Here is a 15927-nt window from a genome sequence, read left to right as displayed (position 1 = left end):
GACGTCAGTCCTTCTTTGTTACTTCGTTGCAGTCACTGCATCCATAGAGTTTCATACAACAATTACTACAGGAAACTTTGGCGCTGCAGTTGTGGTACCACCATGGGAATGATGGGAAGTACGTGGATTTCTCTGATCTTCGGGCTTGTGGAGTCGGACGTTGTTGTGGCTTTGTATATTACGCTATATAAATCTTATTGTCGTAAATTTCAGTGCAATCTATGCTCTTCTATGTGCGCAAGACGCCGCGAACACGTACAATTACTATTAATTGCAACAAATGAGCTTGTCCAGGTGGCCAAATCGAAACGCGCCAAGCCTCTCAAGGCACTGGCATGCCCGCAATAAATTCATAAGGACGTTTCATTTGCTTGCCGATACATGCATCAGTAGGGCAATGGTTTCAATATCAGGCTTCTGCGCTAGAGTTCATGTGTTCGAATCCTGCCGTCGGACAATGTTAATCATGTTTATCTAATAATTTATTACGCAGTACAATCTTGAAAAGCACGAGTTGAAAAAGCCGTTTGAAGCCGAAAGGACGACGTTTAGGCAAATCCATGTACTTTTCATAATTGCCTTCTTGGTACAACCGCTCACATTACCGCTCCCGTAGGCACTAGCGCCAGAGTTCGCTCTAGTAATTATTGCGTTAAACTCTGACTGCATCGTACAGTCACCGTTATGTCACCGTGCTCATGGGTAATCTTAGCAAGTTAATGCCATAGAAAAGTAGGCCGATACCATCGAGAGTGCTCGTCGCGTATAACCGGAGGAGCGGAAGTCTCATAATGACCAAGCTACAAATTTTAGATAAATGTGACTTCAGCAATACCATGTGCCGCTACATTGCGTGAATGCTTGTCGCAATACCATCGAGGATAATTGGGAGGTGGATTCTGCCTTGATTTGTTGCCTCCTCATCAAAGTTCTGCTCACATTCTTGCGAGCAAGGTTCTGTGGCCTTTGGTTAGGGCCTGATACTTGCATTCTAAAATACCATGCGAGAACTCGACAAAACAATTCATAAGCTAAACTATATATCGCGAGGTCATTTTATCGGCAGTGCTCCAACGATTGCAGAATACACGTGTAAGTACGTTGGTCTGATAATATCACATGGTCTCATATCACGAAATCATATCACTAGAGGGTCTAATGATACGACTTGCGTCTTGCCGCCCGGCCACAACGAATTTTACCTCATTGAACACTATTAAATCCAAGACTATAATACTTATGCACCGATTAAGGATCCGCGTCAGCCGAACTTACCAAGAGCTATTGAATTCCTACAGAACCATGTAGTAACACTTTTTTTTTTCCTATATGCAATTTCATTCTATTGTCACTACATTTAAATTGCGAGCTAACCTTCCGAAGTGGGAATCTACACGCGAAACTTACCGGCTTTGTCTCTTTCGTAACTTGTACCACTCGACGCTCATCAACGCAACCAATTTTGCATAAAGGAGTGTCGTAATCGCCGGGAAATTTTTCGTACGTACAACCAAGAGCTACGATCGTCTCCGATGTGCCGTCGCGCAACTAGCCCATTCCGCTGAATTCAAGCACATCAGTGACGTTATTGTACAGCTATATGCCGCCCCTAATGTGATACCTTTTAATCCTGCATTTGAAGGACCGAATAAATCAAAATGAATGAATAAATAAAGTCGCTGTTTCGCCTGAAAGGCGATCCATCAATTGCGACAGCAAATTAGTACACAGCTGCAATAAGTAAGGATAGTATATTTATCAGCGCTATAAACTTTCCGGTTAACGCTAAGTTGTCTACACCCCTTCTGTGCTTTATTCTTATGCCACAGCATTCTATTATGCAGGCTAACCAACCAGAACTTGGCATGGTTATCATCGTTTCCATTTTATACATCTTGTTTTTTTTTCTTCTATCTCATAACCTAATTTATGAGCATCGATTCCCTTTACTGTGTGGCAAATCCTGTCTTTCTGCACTCAAAATATGATGTCCCTGAAAACAAACGACTTTAACAGACGACTAGCGGGTTGAAATTGAAACAGAAAAAAAACGTTTTACTCTATGTAGTAAGGAATAAACCACTGTTGATCACAACTTGGGGTATAATTCATAATTGACGTTCCATTTTTATTTAAGGAGTCTCCCCTTCATCGAAGATTCCAGAAGGTAGGTTATTATATTTTTTGTTTTCCGCGATGTTTGTGCATGATAGTCAATTTTTTTTTACATTTTAAATATAGTGGACAGTATTGAACTGAAAGAGCCATGGCTTTCGTCAGACGAGGAATTGAAGATGTATTACTCAAAACTGGTATACGCAGAGAATTTCTCCCAAGTCTTCACTTTATTACTTGAAATGCCCAACAAATCCCATCACCCTCCTCCCCACCCAGCTGGGAGCGCCTTGATGCTGGCATTAAGACCTTAAAACATGTTAACATAGTTATTGACATTATGCTTACGCATGACCTGTTACAAGCAGTTCACGTACCAACGCGAGTACAGGGCGATTCCACCTGCAAATTGGATCTTGTGTTTTTAACCGCAATTTATCTCAATACACTGTGGAAGTAGGACAAGGTCTCTCTGATCACAACATCGTATGCGTTGCCTTTGCTCTTGTTCCAGTAACCACCCATAAAAATCCATTACTTCGTCACTTTAAAGACGAAGTCATGGAAGCGCTAACATTGTAGGCATGAATAAACATAGCGAAACATGTCTTACCGATTTTGATGATGCAGATGTCAGTGTACTCTGGACATGGTTCAAAGAAATATGCCGTTTCTGCTTAGATAACTTTGTTCTAACCAAGCCCGAAAACAGAAACAAGCAAACGCCTTGGATAACTCGCACCATTAGTCAAATGAAACGAAAATTTAAGTGATTAAAAACGACAGGCACCGGCGGATTTGATTTATGATGCGCAAAACAATCTCGCTCAACCTGTGCGCAGCTCTAGGGAGTATTACTTCAGCACTTCCTTGCCTAACTTTATCAAAGGCGACCCTAGTAAATTTTGAAATAATATCGGCGAAAAGAAAACACCGGTATCACATATGTTAGTCGAGAGGATCTACGTAACGGATCAGAGAGCCATTTCCGAGCATTTCAATGAATACTTCCAGAGCGTGTTTAACACTTCCATTTTAAACTGTGCATATAACACCACAGTCTTCTCACGTGCAGATGCACCCATAATTTCTTGTCCTGGAGTGGTCCCTATGCTACTGCATTTGAAAACCAAAACATCGTGCGGTCGTGCCAATAACCCAAACGTATTCCCACGTTTACCTCTTGCTAAATTTTTGGTTATTATATTTCGCACTTCTTTGCTCACTTCACAACTACGCAGTGATTGGCGGACAGCCCAAATTGTACCCATCATTAAAAAGGGAGACGGCCTAACAATAGGAAATCACCATCCTATTTCACTAACTTCGCAATGCTGTAAAATTATTGAACTTATCATAGCTACTAGTATAACAAACATCCTCGAGGGACGCTGCATATTGACCAAATATCAGTGTGGATTTCGGAAAGGATTATCAACCGTAAATCAACTCTTCACATTATTTCACTCTCTGGCATTGACCCTCGATAGGCACGGTAGGATAGACATGCTTTTCTTGGATTTTTGTAAAGCCTTCGATAAAGTTCCTCTTCGTAAACTCATTTTCAAACTTGAAACAATAGGCATTCCACAAACACCTGTTGTCTTATTTCAGCCTACTTGAGTAATCGCAAACAATACGTTGATGTAGCGGGTCAATACTCGGGCTGTCTTTCGGTGATGTCTGGTGTACATCAGGGCAGCGTGTAAGGCTCTAAGCTCTTTATATTGTATATTAATGATATTGTTGTTGTTCGCCCTGGTGCAGAAATAAGATTGTTTGCTGATGATTGTGTCTTATTTAAAGAAATTAGTTCCACTATTGAATAGAACGATCTCCACACTAGTCTGGGCAGTATACATCAATGGTGAGTAAAAAGGGGAATGACCCTTAACACGAGCAAATGTGCCTGCCTTCCATAACTCGCCAAAAAAATCCGCTCTCATATATATTTACATATTAGGGCCATTACAAGAAGTAAGTTGATATAAATATCTCGGTGTGGACACTCACTTCAAACCTGTCTTGGCATCTTTATATTGATAATGTTTGTTCATCTGCATTCCGCAAGCTTTGTGTCCTTAAACATTAACTTAAAATTGGTCCCACTAATGTTAAGCTGCTCTGCTATACTGCTCTTGTGCGGCCAAGACTGGAATATGCGTGCATTATGAGGGATCCTCATACTAAGCGCAACATTCATTGTCTTGAACGTATTCAAAGAAAGGCCGTTACGTTTGTTTTTAATTAATTTTCATCATTAGACTCCCCTTCGGATTTAATGCAAGCAAACGGAATTCGCCTATTACAGGCACGAAGGCAAAAGTTTAGATTAGAATTTCTTTGCCAGCTCTTGGAAAACAAACTAACGTTACATGCATGTACATATTTATCACCCTTAACTAGCAGGCCCACCCGACACCACAACGAGAATGCCCTAACCCCATATTTTGCCCGCACAGACCTATTTAAGTTTCCTTATTTCCCGAAAACCATTATTCAATGGAACTGCCTTATCAAAGCAAGTGATCAGACTGTGAAGTAACCTTTCTGAGCTTGTATTACTGTTATTTTTTTTCGTTGCTGTTTCTTTTCCATTTCTTTTGTATTTGTATTGACCACCCTACCTGGGCCATGAGTCCGCAGTATTGCATAAATAAATAAACAAATAAATAAAGGAGTATGGCAGAAAGCGTGGGATATGCAGAGTATGAAAAAAACATGTTACATGTCTTCAAATTAAATTGTGAGATTATATAAATGTTCTAAAAATGACAATAGAGGCGCTTGATGATGATGATGCGCAGAGAAGGTTGTTCAGTTAATTAGCTGCTTTAAAAATATCTGCAACGATAACCATATTTTGCAGACCCACGTGAGCGTAGCTTGTGAACGTTGAATCGGTGTGCCGAGATATCAAGCAGGCGGTGAAACATAGGCTGCGCACTTAAATGAATAATAATGGTAATTGTTAAGGAGGAACAGGCTTGCGATGTGCCGGGCTGAGGAAAGAGAACTTCAATCAGAAATCATTTTCAACGATGAAACAATGATAGCAGATGTATGAGCATGCGGAATGAATGAGCTGATAGTACTATTTTAACCTGATTCAATGGCGCTTTTAGGCTTGCTTGGGGCGGATCCTAATGAGCCGATGTGCACTGCCGTTTCAGTTTGATAACTTCTGGATTAACCAGTACTTAAGCAAGAGGAAGATCGTTGCGCGAAGAAATTTGACCTTTTTGCTGCACGACATCAATTACGTAACTGCAATATCCACCTAATTGCGAATATACAGGGTGTCCCAGCTAAATTTAGCCAGAGCTAAAAAATATGCAATGACATGCTGCATTTCCTCCCCTAGGGTACGGAATTTTGTCAAATCTTTCCTTGAAGACCGATATTTTGCAATTCGCCTCACTGGTCCGTCGGCTTATTTGTCCCTCTTCGCTGCGTACCCCAGGGATCGGTATTAACACCCGGATTATACAATATTGCTTTCATCCCGTTTGCATGGCGCTTACACGATGTACCCGACATAAAGTTCTTGTTGTACGCTGATGACATCACGGTATGGAGCACTCATCATGACCTGCAGACTCAAGCCGCTGCCCTTCAATCAGCTTTAGATATCACCTCGACTTACCCTTCTTCGGTCGGCCTTAGGCTTTCCGTCAGCAAATCTGCTTACATGTCAGTCGCCAATCGCTGGGGCCGGTGTAAACTCTCTGCAACACCCATTCGTCTTCATCTATCCGGAACCCCACTTCAACAATGTCCAACTTTAAAAATTCTGGTTCTGACGCTACACGAGTCTGGAAACTGAACTGCATGGCTCTCCAGCGCTAAAAAGCAGGCAATTCAGACGTTGGGTCTGATTAGGCGCATTGTTTCTAAAAGGGGCCGCGCCCGCTCATATGTTGCACGACAGTTGGTGAAGGCGGTAGTGCAACCATTCCTTGTTTATCAAGCCCAATTCCATCATTTGACGAGGGCACAATGTGATCGCCTTGAAGCTGTTAAACGCGAGGCAATGGGGTCATCACTTGCCTTCCCCTCATCACTCCGATCGTGGCTCTCCAAGAAAATGCACAGCTGAACACGCTAGATGAGCTGCTGCAGCAGCGGCGTGATGCTCGCAGGCTTAAGGCCAGCCTTTCACACGCAACGTGTGCTCTCAGGGCTTACACTTTTTCGTACTCCCTTCTTCCACCACCATCGCCAGTTCTTCCTCCCTGGAGTTTTGTACAGCTGAGCGATAAGAAGCCAACTGATATACGTCGCCCGACATCAACTCATGCGGCGGCGTCGCTTCGTGACCGACTTATGGCTCAAGATGCCCACCTGCCGCTTGGCTCCATCGTGCTTTACGTTGATGCAAACATTCGAGACTGTGAAACAACCACTGCAATTTATTGTCCTTGCGCACCTGTCCTTAATAAGACGACCCGGTTTCAAATCTAAGAGCCTCCTTCCTCCTTTTGTGCTGAGCAGATGTCCGAGAAGCGTTGTGCTCTGTGGCCGCCTTTCCCATGGTCGCCACGGCCCGTATCGACATCCGCACTGATGCCCTCCAGGCGACGCGGCTTCTGCGACGCGTCGGTCACAGCCCTGAAATATCTCAATAGATTCATCTTCTGGCGGCACGCATCCCGTAGCCAATATCTATCGAGTGGATCCCACGCGACCTTCTAAACTTCCAAAGCCGTGCGGATTCTACGACCCATCTAGCCACCTCTCCATCGTCACTGCCTCAGCGCTTTCACCTAGATGATACCACCCTCCTTTTAACAAAAAAGAAGCACCTCCGGCGCCGCACACGTGCTCTCATACCTCCGTGTGCAGTAAACCTCCCCCGCGGTCTTGCGGGTCCGGGTCGGGGTGGCGCTCCCTCCTGCCGTGACTCGGAAGTGGCCGCACTTTCGCCTGTTATATCCTAGCCCTGAGTGTCCACTCTGCAGGTCGTGAAATGCTGAAGCCCACATCCACCACCTGCTGTGGGTTTTCCCTGCACTGAAACCGACGAGGCTGCGACACCTCGCCGCAGCGGGACTTTCGCCGCGTAATCCGAGTGATTACACCGCTTTGACGCAGGGCCCACATTATCGATCCCTCTTGGACTTGATTAGATCAGCAACTCTTTTTCATTCATTTAATCATCCTTATTCACCCCTATCCCATACCACTGTATGCCCCGAGGCATTTACCTCCGCATTAAAAAATATATGCAAATAGCAGGTGGCTAGACAGAACAAAGGTAATGTTGTTTGCCGTTGCTTGGAGACACTCAATTTTCTTTCATTCCGCCTAATTAGATAATTAGTCTTAATTAATTAACCAACTTCTCAAATATTATAATTAAATGAAAACTGTCAATGAGAAAATTGTAGAGCGATATAAGACACGTATCGATGCCCTCCTCTTAAAAAGCACAGTCCCGATGCTGCAGCCAGATACGGAGGGGAAAACAAAACGACGCATAATAAAGAAAACAAAGAAGCAACAAAAAAACACAGATACGAAGTTCAAAATTTTATCAACGGGCGGAGAAAGGCTTAAGACGCATCACGTGGACAACTTCAGGTCCTGCGGGGCGCCACTTTCATTGCGATATGTCATCCGGCACGACCTCACAGTCCAGTGCGAAAAACGTAGGATGATCTTGTAGGGTTCGAATTAGCTTCCTAAAAGATTTTCGCTAAGTTTTCATCGGCGTATTGGAGTGCGGACCCAAACACGGCCGCCAGGCCGGTATTCCACGTAGCGTTACCGAAGGTTGTACTGCTGGCTGTCGGTCCTCTGCTGATTCTTGATGCGCATGAGGCCGAGTTGTCGGGCTTCTTCCGCGGCTGTAGATAGACGGTGACGTCGACATTCTCTTCGTCCGTGACATGTGGCAGCATGGCGTCGAGATCCGTCGTCACGTTCCTTCCGTAAACCAGCTTGATCGATGTGATTTTTGTTGTTTCTTGCACTGCTGTGTTATAAGCGAAGGTAAAGTACGGCAGGACGACATCCCACGTCCTGTGCGCGACGTCGACGCACATTGCTAGCTTGTCGGCGAGGGTCTTGTTCAGCCATTCTGTATGACCATTCGCCTTCGGGTGTAGGCAGTTGTAATCCTGTGGCTTCTCTGGCTGTATTGCAGAATGGCTTAGGTGAGCGCTCTTCTGAAGGCCGTTCCCCTGTCGGTGATCAGGACTACTGGTGCACCATATAAGAGCAGGATGTTCTCGACCAAAGATTTCACCACTTCGGCTGCACTGCCTTTCGGCAGAGCGTCCATGTAAGCAAAGGGGGTGAGGTAGACCGTCGCCACCATGGTCCACTTAATTCCGGATGCTGAATCCATCCGTCAATCCAACCCAATCTGCTGAAACGATCGTCAAAGCAGGCTCGATTGGCTCTAGTAATGCCGCTGTCCTTGTTTGCAGTGTATTACGTCGTTGACAGTCGTGGTATGTTTTGACGTAACGTGCGACTTCGGCGGTCAGGCGTGGCCAATAATACTTCTTTCGTACTCGTGCGAGTGTACGGGAAAGCCCGAGGTACCTGGCTGTCAGATGATTCGGCACGGCGTTCAGGACTTCTGACCGAACTGCTGCGGGAACAATGAGGAGTATTTTGTGGGGGCTGGGGAAAAGTTCTTTTTCACAAGCACCCCCTTTCACAAGAACAAAGGCAATATGCCATTAACAACCCTTGGGGCAAAGTCATTCTTGTCTTCCAAGTACTACGCAAAACTTGTTAGCTCTGGACCTGCTCGCTACTGCATGGCAAAGACGTCTGCGCCTATCGTTCCTAGGAAGGCGTCGTCATCCGATTCGCCTTGCGGTGGCAGGTTGGTAGCGACGCGCGACAGGCAGTCGGCATCTGAATGCTTCCGTCCGCAATTATATACTATGATGACATCGAATTCCTGGAGTCTGAGACTACATCGTGCTTGCGACCGGAAGGATCTTTTGAGTTTGCCAGCCAACACAAGGCGTCGTGGTTGTTTACCACATTGAAGTGCCTGCCATATCAATAAGGCCGAAATTTTGCCGTAGCACAAACTACCGCGAAGCACTCCTTCACCGCATTACAATAATTCGCTTCCGCTTTCGACAGTGACTGGCTAGCGTAAGCTATTACGCTTTGTACTTCATCCGTCCTTTAAACAAGCACGGCTCCGAGGCCTACGCTACTTGCGTCGGTGTGGATTTCCGCCTCCGCGTCTTCGTCCAAGTGTGAAAGCACCGGTGGTGGCTGCAGTTTCAGCTCTTGAAATGTGTCTTCCTGCCATGTTTGCCATTTCCTGCCGTGTTCGTGCCGTGTTTCCCAATTAAAGTAAACGTAGGATTTCGCGAGATCGGTTATGGCTCCCTAATTCTCAATAAGTCACTTACAAAGCCCCTGTAATAGACGCACAGTCCAAGGAAAATGCGAACCCCCTTGTTGTTGAAGGGCCGCAGCAACTTAGCGATGGCAACCTTTTCAGTGAGTCGGAATGAACTCCAGGCTTGCTGATGACGTACCTTAGGAAGAGAAGTTCTTCATATGCGAAACAGCACTTTCTGGCCTTCATAGCGGGTTCCGATGACGTCATAGTCTATAATATTGTCTCATTCCGCCAAAGCTAATTGTCGCAATTGTCAGCAAACACGACGACGTCACCCAGGTATACAAGACAGGTCTGCCACACAAACCTCAACTGACACCATGTCCATCGCGCGGTTTGACGTTAAAGGCGCCGAGCACAGTCTGAATGGCATCACGTTAAATTCGTACAGGCAGAAATGGCCTGATGAAGGTGGTCTTCTTGCGATCCCTCTCGTCAACTTCTATTTTCTGGTAGGCTGTCTTGAGATACGTCGACAAGAACTATTCAGTGTTGCAGAGCCGATACAATACGTCGCCTACCCGTGGAAGGCATATACATCCTCCTTTGTGATCTTGTTCAGTCGACTATAATCGACGCAGAAACGTAGGGTTCCGTGGTTTTCCTCCAGCAATGCTAAAGGAGATTCCCACGTGCTGTTAGACGGCTGGATGATGTTATGCAGCATTTCTTGGAATCATTACCCTATAGCTTCACATTCTCGCGACAAAACACGCTAAGGTTTCTGGCGGAGTGGTCGAGCACACTCTTCGGTTATTATGCGATGCTTTGCAAATGGTGTTTGCCGAATCCTCGATGCCGTCGAAAACTAGTCGTTGTCTCGTCACTGAAGCTGTTGCTGCTTACTGATGCTTTGATTTATGTCAAAATCTGGTTCGTGAAATGTGGTAGTCGAGGAAGATGCGCAGAATCTGAGAGAACAAACGCATTGCTTCTTTCTGCAGTTTCCTCAATATATGTGATCGCCGTGCCCTTGTTGATGTGCTTGAGCTCCTGGCTGAGGCTTGCCCGCATCACTTTCACTTTTCCTCCGTGCAGTCGAGCGATCCCTTTTGCGACACAAATTTCACGCTCGAGCAGTACACGATGGTCGCCCTCGGTGACGCCTTCTACGTCTGCGGGTATTCCGGTGCCGACGGAAATGAGAATGCTTGAGCGAGGGCAGGATGCTAACTTGATCTTCGAGCACTCGCCAGGCATGGTGACTATGAGAGCTCTCCGACCGTACCGCTTCATCTTCGAATAGCGTTATCGATTTCGACGTGAGGTCGATGATTGCGCCGTGTTGGCTCAGGAAGTCCATGACGAGAATGACGTCTCGTGAACACTGTCGGAGTATAACGAAGGTGGCAGGGTAGGTCCGGTCATGAATGGTAATTCTTGCCGTGGAGATATCAGTCGGTGCTTTCAGGTGTCCTGCAGCGGTCCGAATTAGACTGCCTTCCCACGTAATCCTAACTTTTTTCAACTGGGCGTGAGAGGTCCACATGGGATGGATCAGTAAGCTCCTGTGTACATTAAAGCGGCGACTACGTGGTCGTCCAGGAGCACGTCAAGGTTGGGGCGCAGCTGTATTGTGCTGACCAGTGGCTGAAATGCCCTGTCGTCAACTCTTTTGTCGTTGTATTCTTTGCTTCCACGCTTCGTCGGGATGGTCGCGTCTCGTTGATATGTCGTCGAGATAGTCTTTCCAGCGTCTTTGTCGGTGGCGGGGGATCTTCGACAGTTTGACGAACAGCAACCACACCTCCATCAGTTCCTGTCTTTAGTTTTCCGGATTTGGACTGATGGAATGGCCGCGAGCAGGGCCAGCGTATGGTCGGCGCTGTGGTGGCAGGTAGCGGCCGGCTGACGGAGAACGGCCCGGACGTCAGGGACTCCATTGCGTTCCGGCGATGTAGTCGGTCATATCCCGTGGCCGCTCACCTTGCTGTGGCGTGGTTCATTCACGGTGAACCCTTGCAGTCGCAAGTCACGGTACAGGCATCGGTGGTAGACATGGCCGGCTTCACCGCGGTGAAAGCCGAGGGAGGAGGTTGTCCAGTGTATGCTAAATAGCGAGCGGACGGGCCGCGGTGCTGGTGGCGGCGGTGCTGGACGACTTAATTACGGTGTTACGGGGGCTTGGCGCGGTTGCAGAGGGGAACCATGAGGACGGCCGACCGTGGCGCAGCTCATCGCTTCCCGGTGGCGCTATGGTGATTCTATAGTTGCAACTCAGGAAGTTCCAGTTATCGCTCAACCTCTTCAGTGACGATGGTGGCGACTGAGGCCACTTGAGGCTGTGATGTTGGAAAGAGCTTCGGCAGTGACTCGCGAATCACCGCTCTGATGGTCTCTTGCAAGTAGCGGCTGCCGAGTGCTTCAATATCGTTATAGTTTTCGCTAAGTTTTCGGTGTTTATATTCCTTTGTCTGCATATCAAGCATATTCTCAATGGCTATGGCATCGGAAACAAATTCTACGACCGCCTTGGGCGGGTTCCGTATCTATTCGGCGAATAGTTGTTCTTTCACACCCCATATCAAGAACCAAACTTTCTTTTCTAGAGGCATGTCGGAGTCGGGTGGCAGTAGAGGCGAGTCATCTCCTCCGTAAAGACCGCGGTGTTCTTTTTCAGCAAGTGCATGCAGGGTTCCAGTAGAGCTTCGACTCGCACTTTGCGCAGGACGCACGTGAACGTCTGCAGGAAGCCTTTGTAGAACATCGTCCCATGCAGTCAGGGTCGATTGGCGGTTCTCAAACCAGGTCCTGGCGGCTTCACCCAAGGCCAAGTACACATGCCGCAGTTTGTCGCAGGACCTGGAGTTGGTCAATGATTGACCCTTTACTATACTTCCGGCCAGTTATCCAGGTCTTCAAATTAGGATCCACTGAAGTTAGGTCACACCCTGGGCTGTTCCAGCACGATGGAACACGCTGGGCTTAATGACTTAGCCACGATTTTCTCGGTTGTCTGAGGTAGAAGTCCTTGTTACGGGGGCAGTTTTTGTAGCCTGCGGCTTGCTAGATTGTCCGGAACGACGTTGGTGTTATATTCATGGTCCGGTCTTTGATCACGCCTTATCTAAGGTGGCCGGTACATGAACGCGTAGACCCTCCACCAGATTTTGCACAGTGGTGATTGTGAATGGCAAATCTAACTCTTTATAGGGCGAGGCTGTGCCCAGAAAAAGAGGCTTCACTCAAAGCACAGTGATAGCGGCGAACACAGAAGACGATTGCCGTAAATTTGATGTGTGGGTCAAGCGCGTTGGCTTTTATACATGAGTCATTGAAGGTTCCGGAGTAAGCACTGGTGCCCGCAGATCTTCCAGAAAATAATACAGAATTTGCGTCAAGCATGCAGTCAGATTGCACAAGGTGCGGCGAAAGCCAGACAATGGATAGAACCATCAATATTTCGAGAAACTTGCAATACAAGCGGGCGCGTCGTGCGCTCACTTAACATTTACCATTTGTTAGCCATTGAACTAACCGGAGAAAGATAAAAAAGGATGCGTGTCAATATACAGGACTGCGTCTGCCTATCCTAACAAAGGTCTTTGAAATTGAACGCTTTCTTTTATCCTTCAAGAAAGGCCAACACACTGGCACAACTGCTAATTCTCTCACGAAAGGAAGCCTAGATAATTATTTTTTTAATTTCTCTTCCATCAACAAGTACGGAGCAATATATGGTTATATGTGATGATGAAATTTATCGTCCGTATTAATGGTTTAATTCAGGTAAATAAGGAAGAGTATTGGTGCCGTAACGACGGAGTTAATAACCGGTGGGTGAATTTAATTCGTTTTACCTCGATGAATACAAAAGGAGAGTATCGATAGTATTCAATTAGGTTGAATTAATTTGGAGTCGTTCCGGCGGCGAAAACCACAGTGTTTTATTATCATTAACAATGAAAAGGATAACATGTTTGAAAGCACTGCTGAAGTAGAACATTCAAATCTTGGAAGTATATATATTTCCAGATTCCTGTGCTTTTCAACAAAAAATGCCGCCCTCAGTCCAACCTTCTTTTTTTTTACATTTGAGGCAATCTTCATAATTGATTCATGGTGGCTATTTGTCGTGTTTTAGCAGCTATTTGTGCGTAACTGTCACTCTAGCCATTTGCAAGCTGTATATATTACACACGGTGACTTCGCGTACCTTGTGTTAAACTTGAACATGTGTGAGTGCCACCTCGCTGAATAGAACCAAGGCTGTGCTGTGGGCCGTTGCTTTCAACAAGTCATACTTTGGTTGTATTTGACTAATTGCATAAATTGTTATGATTAATTATTAACCTTCTCAAATAATGTAGTCAGAGCACAAATTTTAATTAGAGAAGTGTAGGTCATAATGGAAAATTCTGATCGAAAAATCTCCATCGAAATTTTTTTCAAGCCTGAAAGAAGCCCGCAAAAGCACGTGGAAAAACACTTTTTCGCGCTTTGCAGGCTTTGAGACTACGGTCTACGAGAGTTAGTGGGCGCAGCCTTTACACTACGTATCACCCACAAGTTATGGGCACTCTACCCTTAACGCCAAGGCACCGCGCTGTCGGAGGCGCGGCGCTCTAGACAAATCGCCAGCCACGCCACGAATCGCCATGGCGATTGTTTGAAGGCGCTAATTTTTTATGCTGCCAAACGGTTAGTCACGTGGTATTTTGCGGGCTTTCTTTAACTGCCTGACAAAAATAAACGAGCAGAAGTACCTGGTTGAGAATTGATTTGGATTGAATTCTGGGGATTTACGTGTGAGAGCCACGACTTCATTATGGGGCACGCCGTAGTGGGGGACATAGGATTAATTTTCAATCCCAGGGGTATCTTCAACATCACCCCAATGCAACGGATATGAGCCTTTTACCTGGCTGAGAACATACCGGCTTATATTTCTTTCAATTTCCAGCAAATTATTCATTGACAGCATGACACTCAGGACAGTAATTAAAAATTGCTAATTGAAATTAATTGTAAATGAAACGGCATCAACAAAAAAATTACTGAAGACTACTCTATTCGACTGTGAACAATGTGCACTTGGTTATCTTCCCTTTTTAGACTTTACTAAAGCCTTTGATACAATGAACCACAAAGTTTCCCTTACTAAACTGGAGTCTGTTAGCACTTCTGGTCCAGCTGTTAATTTATGAAAAAAATTTCTATTTAATCGTGAATTAAAAGTGTACGCAGGCGGAGCTTTCTCCGAAAGCAAAATTATTAACGAAGGAATGCCTCAGGGCTTGATTTTATGTCCACTATTATTTTCCATTTATATAAATGATTTACCTGACTGCCTTAATTATACCCTACCTATATTTTACGTAGACGATACGACTGTTGCCCTCTCGGATGAATCATTACTTTCGCTAACTGTGAAACTAAACAGCGATCTGTCAAAAATTACTGAATGGTGTAACGCCAATTTTCTAGTTATAAACACTACGAAAACGCAATTCATGTTATTTAAGTCATCACAGAGACATTTACCTTGCTCTCCGACCATAACTCTGAATGGGCATGACATTCCTGCCTCCAGTTGTGTTTCTTCCCTTGGCAGCAAATTAGATCCTCACCTTAAAGTTTACTAACCACATTGCACACATCAAACAAAAAACAGCATTTGGGATTACAGCACTACTCAAATCACGTGCATTTTTTTCCAAAGAAGCATTATCATCGTTATACTTCGCTTTCATTCGTACTCATATCATTTATGGTATCGCTTCTTGGGGTAATACTTATCATTGTCATCTTTCCTCTATTCAGCACATTCAAAATCAGGCTATCCGCATTATAACGCGAAGCCATTTTTTCTCTAACGCCACTTCACAACTACGTACAAACCGCATTCTTCAAGTTACTGATTTGTTTACCTATCATTTAGCGATATTATTTTTCAAATTACTAACTCAGCAAGTTTCGTACAACTTCGTTAGTTCTGATCTCCTTTTTAATCCCAATAACACAAGGTTTGCAGCACAAGGAAATTTCTTGTTGCCTTTATGCCATACTAATTACGGAAAGATGGCTTCCTCTTTTTGCGCGCTTAAACTTTGGAACAGCCTTCCATATTCCATTACGTTGTCATCTACCTTGTACTCTTTCAAATGTGAACTCAAGAATTATTTGCTGTCTGATTAATTTCCTACAATGTTATTTTGCTATTTAGAAGCTGCGTAATTACCATTGATTGTGCATCTTTCCTCTTCCTTTTGTCTTTTATGTGTGTCGTAACTCAGTTTCTTGGTTATATTTTGCTTATTTCATAATTTGTTTCTCTGCTCTGCATTCCGCTTTATTTTTTTATATAACTTCTAATCCAAAGGTCCCGCTGCAGTCTCTGACTTTGGGACCCTTGTCTGTATACCATTTTTTGTAACAGATTGTTATGAACGAATAATAAACTGAAACTGAAACTGAATGGCCTGTCTTTT

At 45.1% G+C, this 15927-nt stretch overlaps 1 protein-coding gene across 2 annotated transcripts in view; it reads left to right on the top strand.

The window, feature by feature from the left end:
• Positions 1–15927, top strand: part of LOC140212879 (uncharacterized) — a 77605-nt gene that overhangs the window by 45642 nt on the left and 16036 nt on the right. For both annotated transcript variants that reach the window (XR_011889853.1, XM_072284011.1), the window contains exon 3: positions 2138–2167. Coding sequence is in view for 1 of the 2 variants with exons in the window: in XM_072284011.1 (XP_072140112.1) it covers positions 2138–2167 (30 nt within the window). In the remaining variant the exon portion in view is untranslated. The remainder of the gene's footprint in view (positions 1–2137; positions 2168–15927) is intronic.

Source organism: Dermacentor andersoni, chromosome 8 (assembly GCF_023375885.2).
Source record: "Dermacentor andersoni chromosome 8, qqDerAnde1_hic_scaffold, whole genome shotgun sequence".
Lineage (NCBI taxonomy): Eukaryota > Metazoa > Arthropoda > Arachnida > Ixodida > Ixodidae > Dermacentor > Dermacentor andersoni.
Note: the sequence above shows the minus strand (reverse complement) of the source record. Positions and strands in the feature narration are given on the sequence as shown.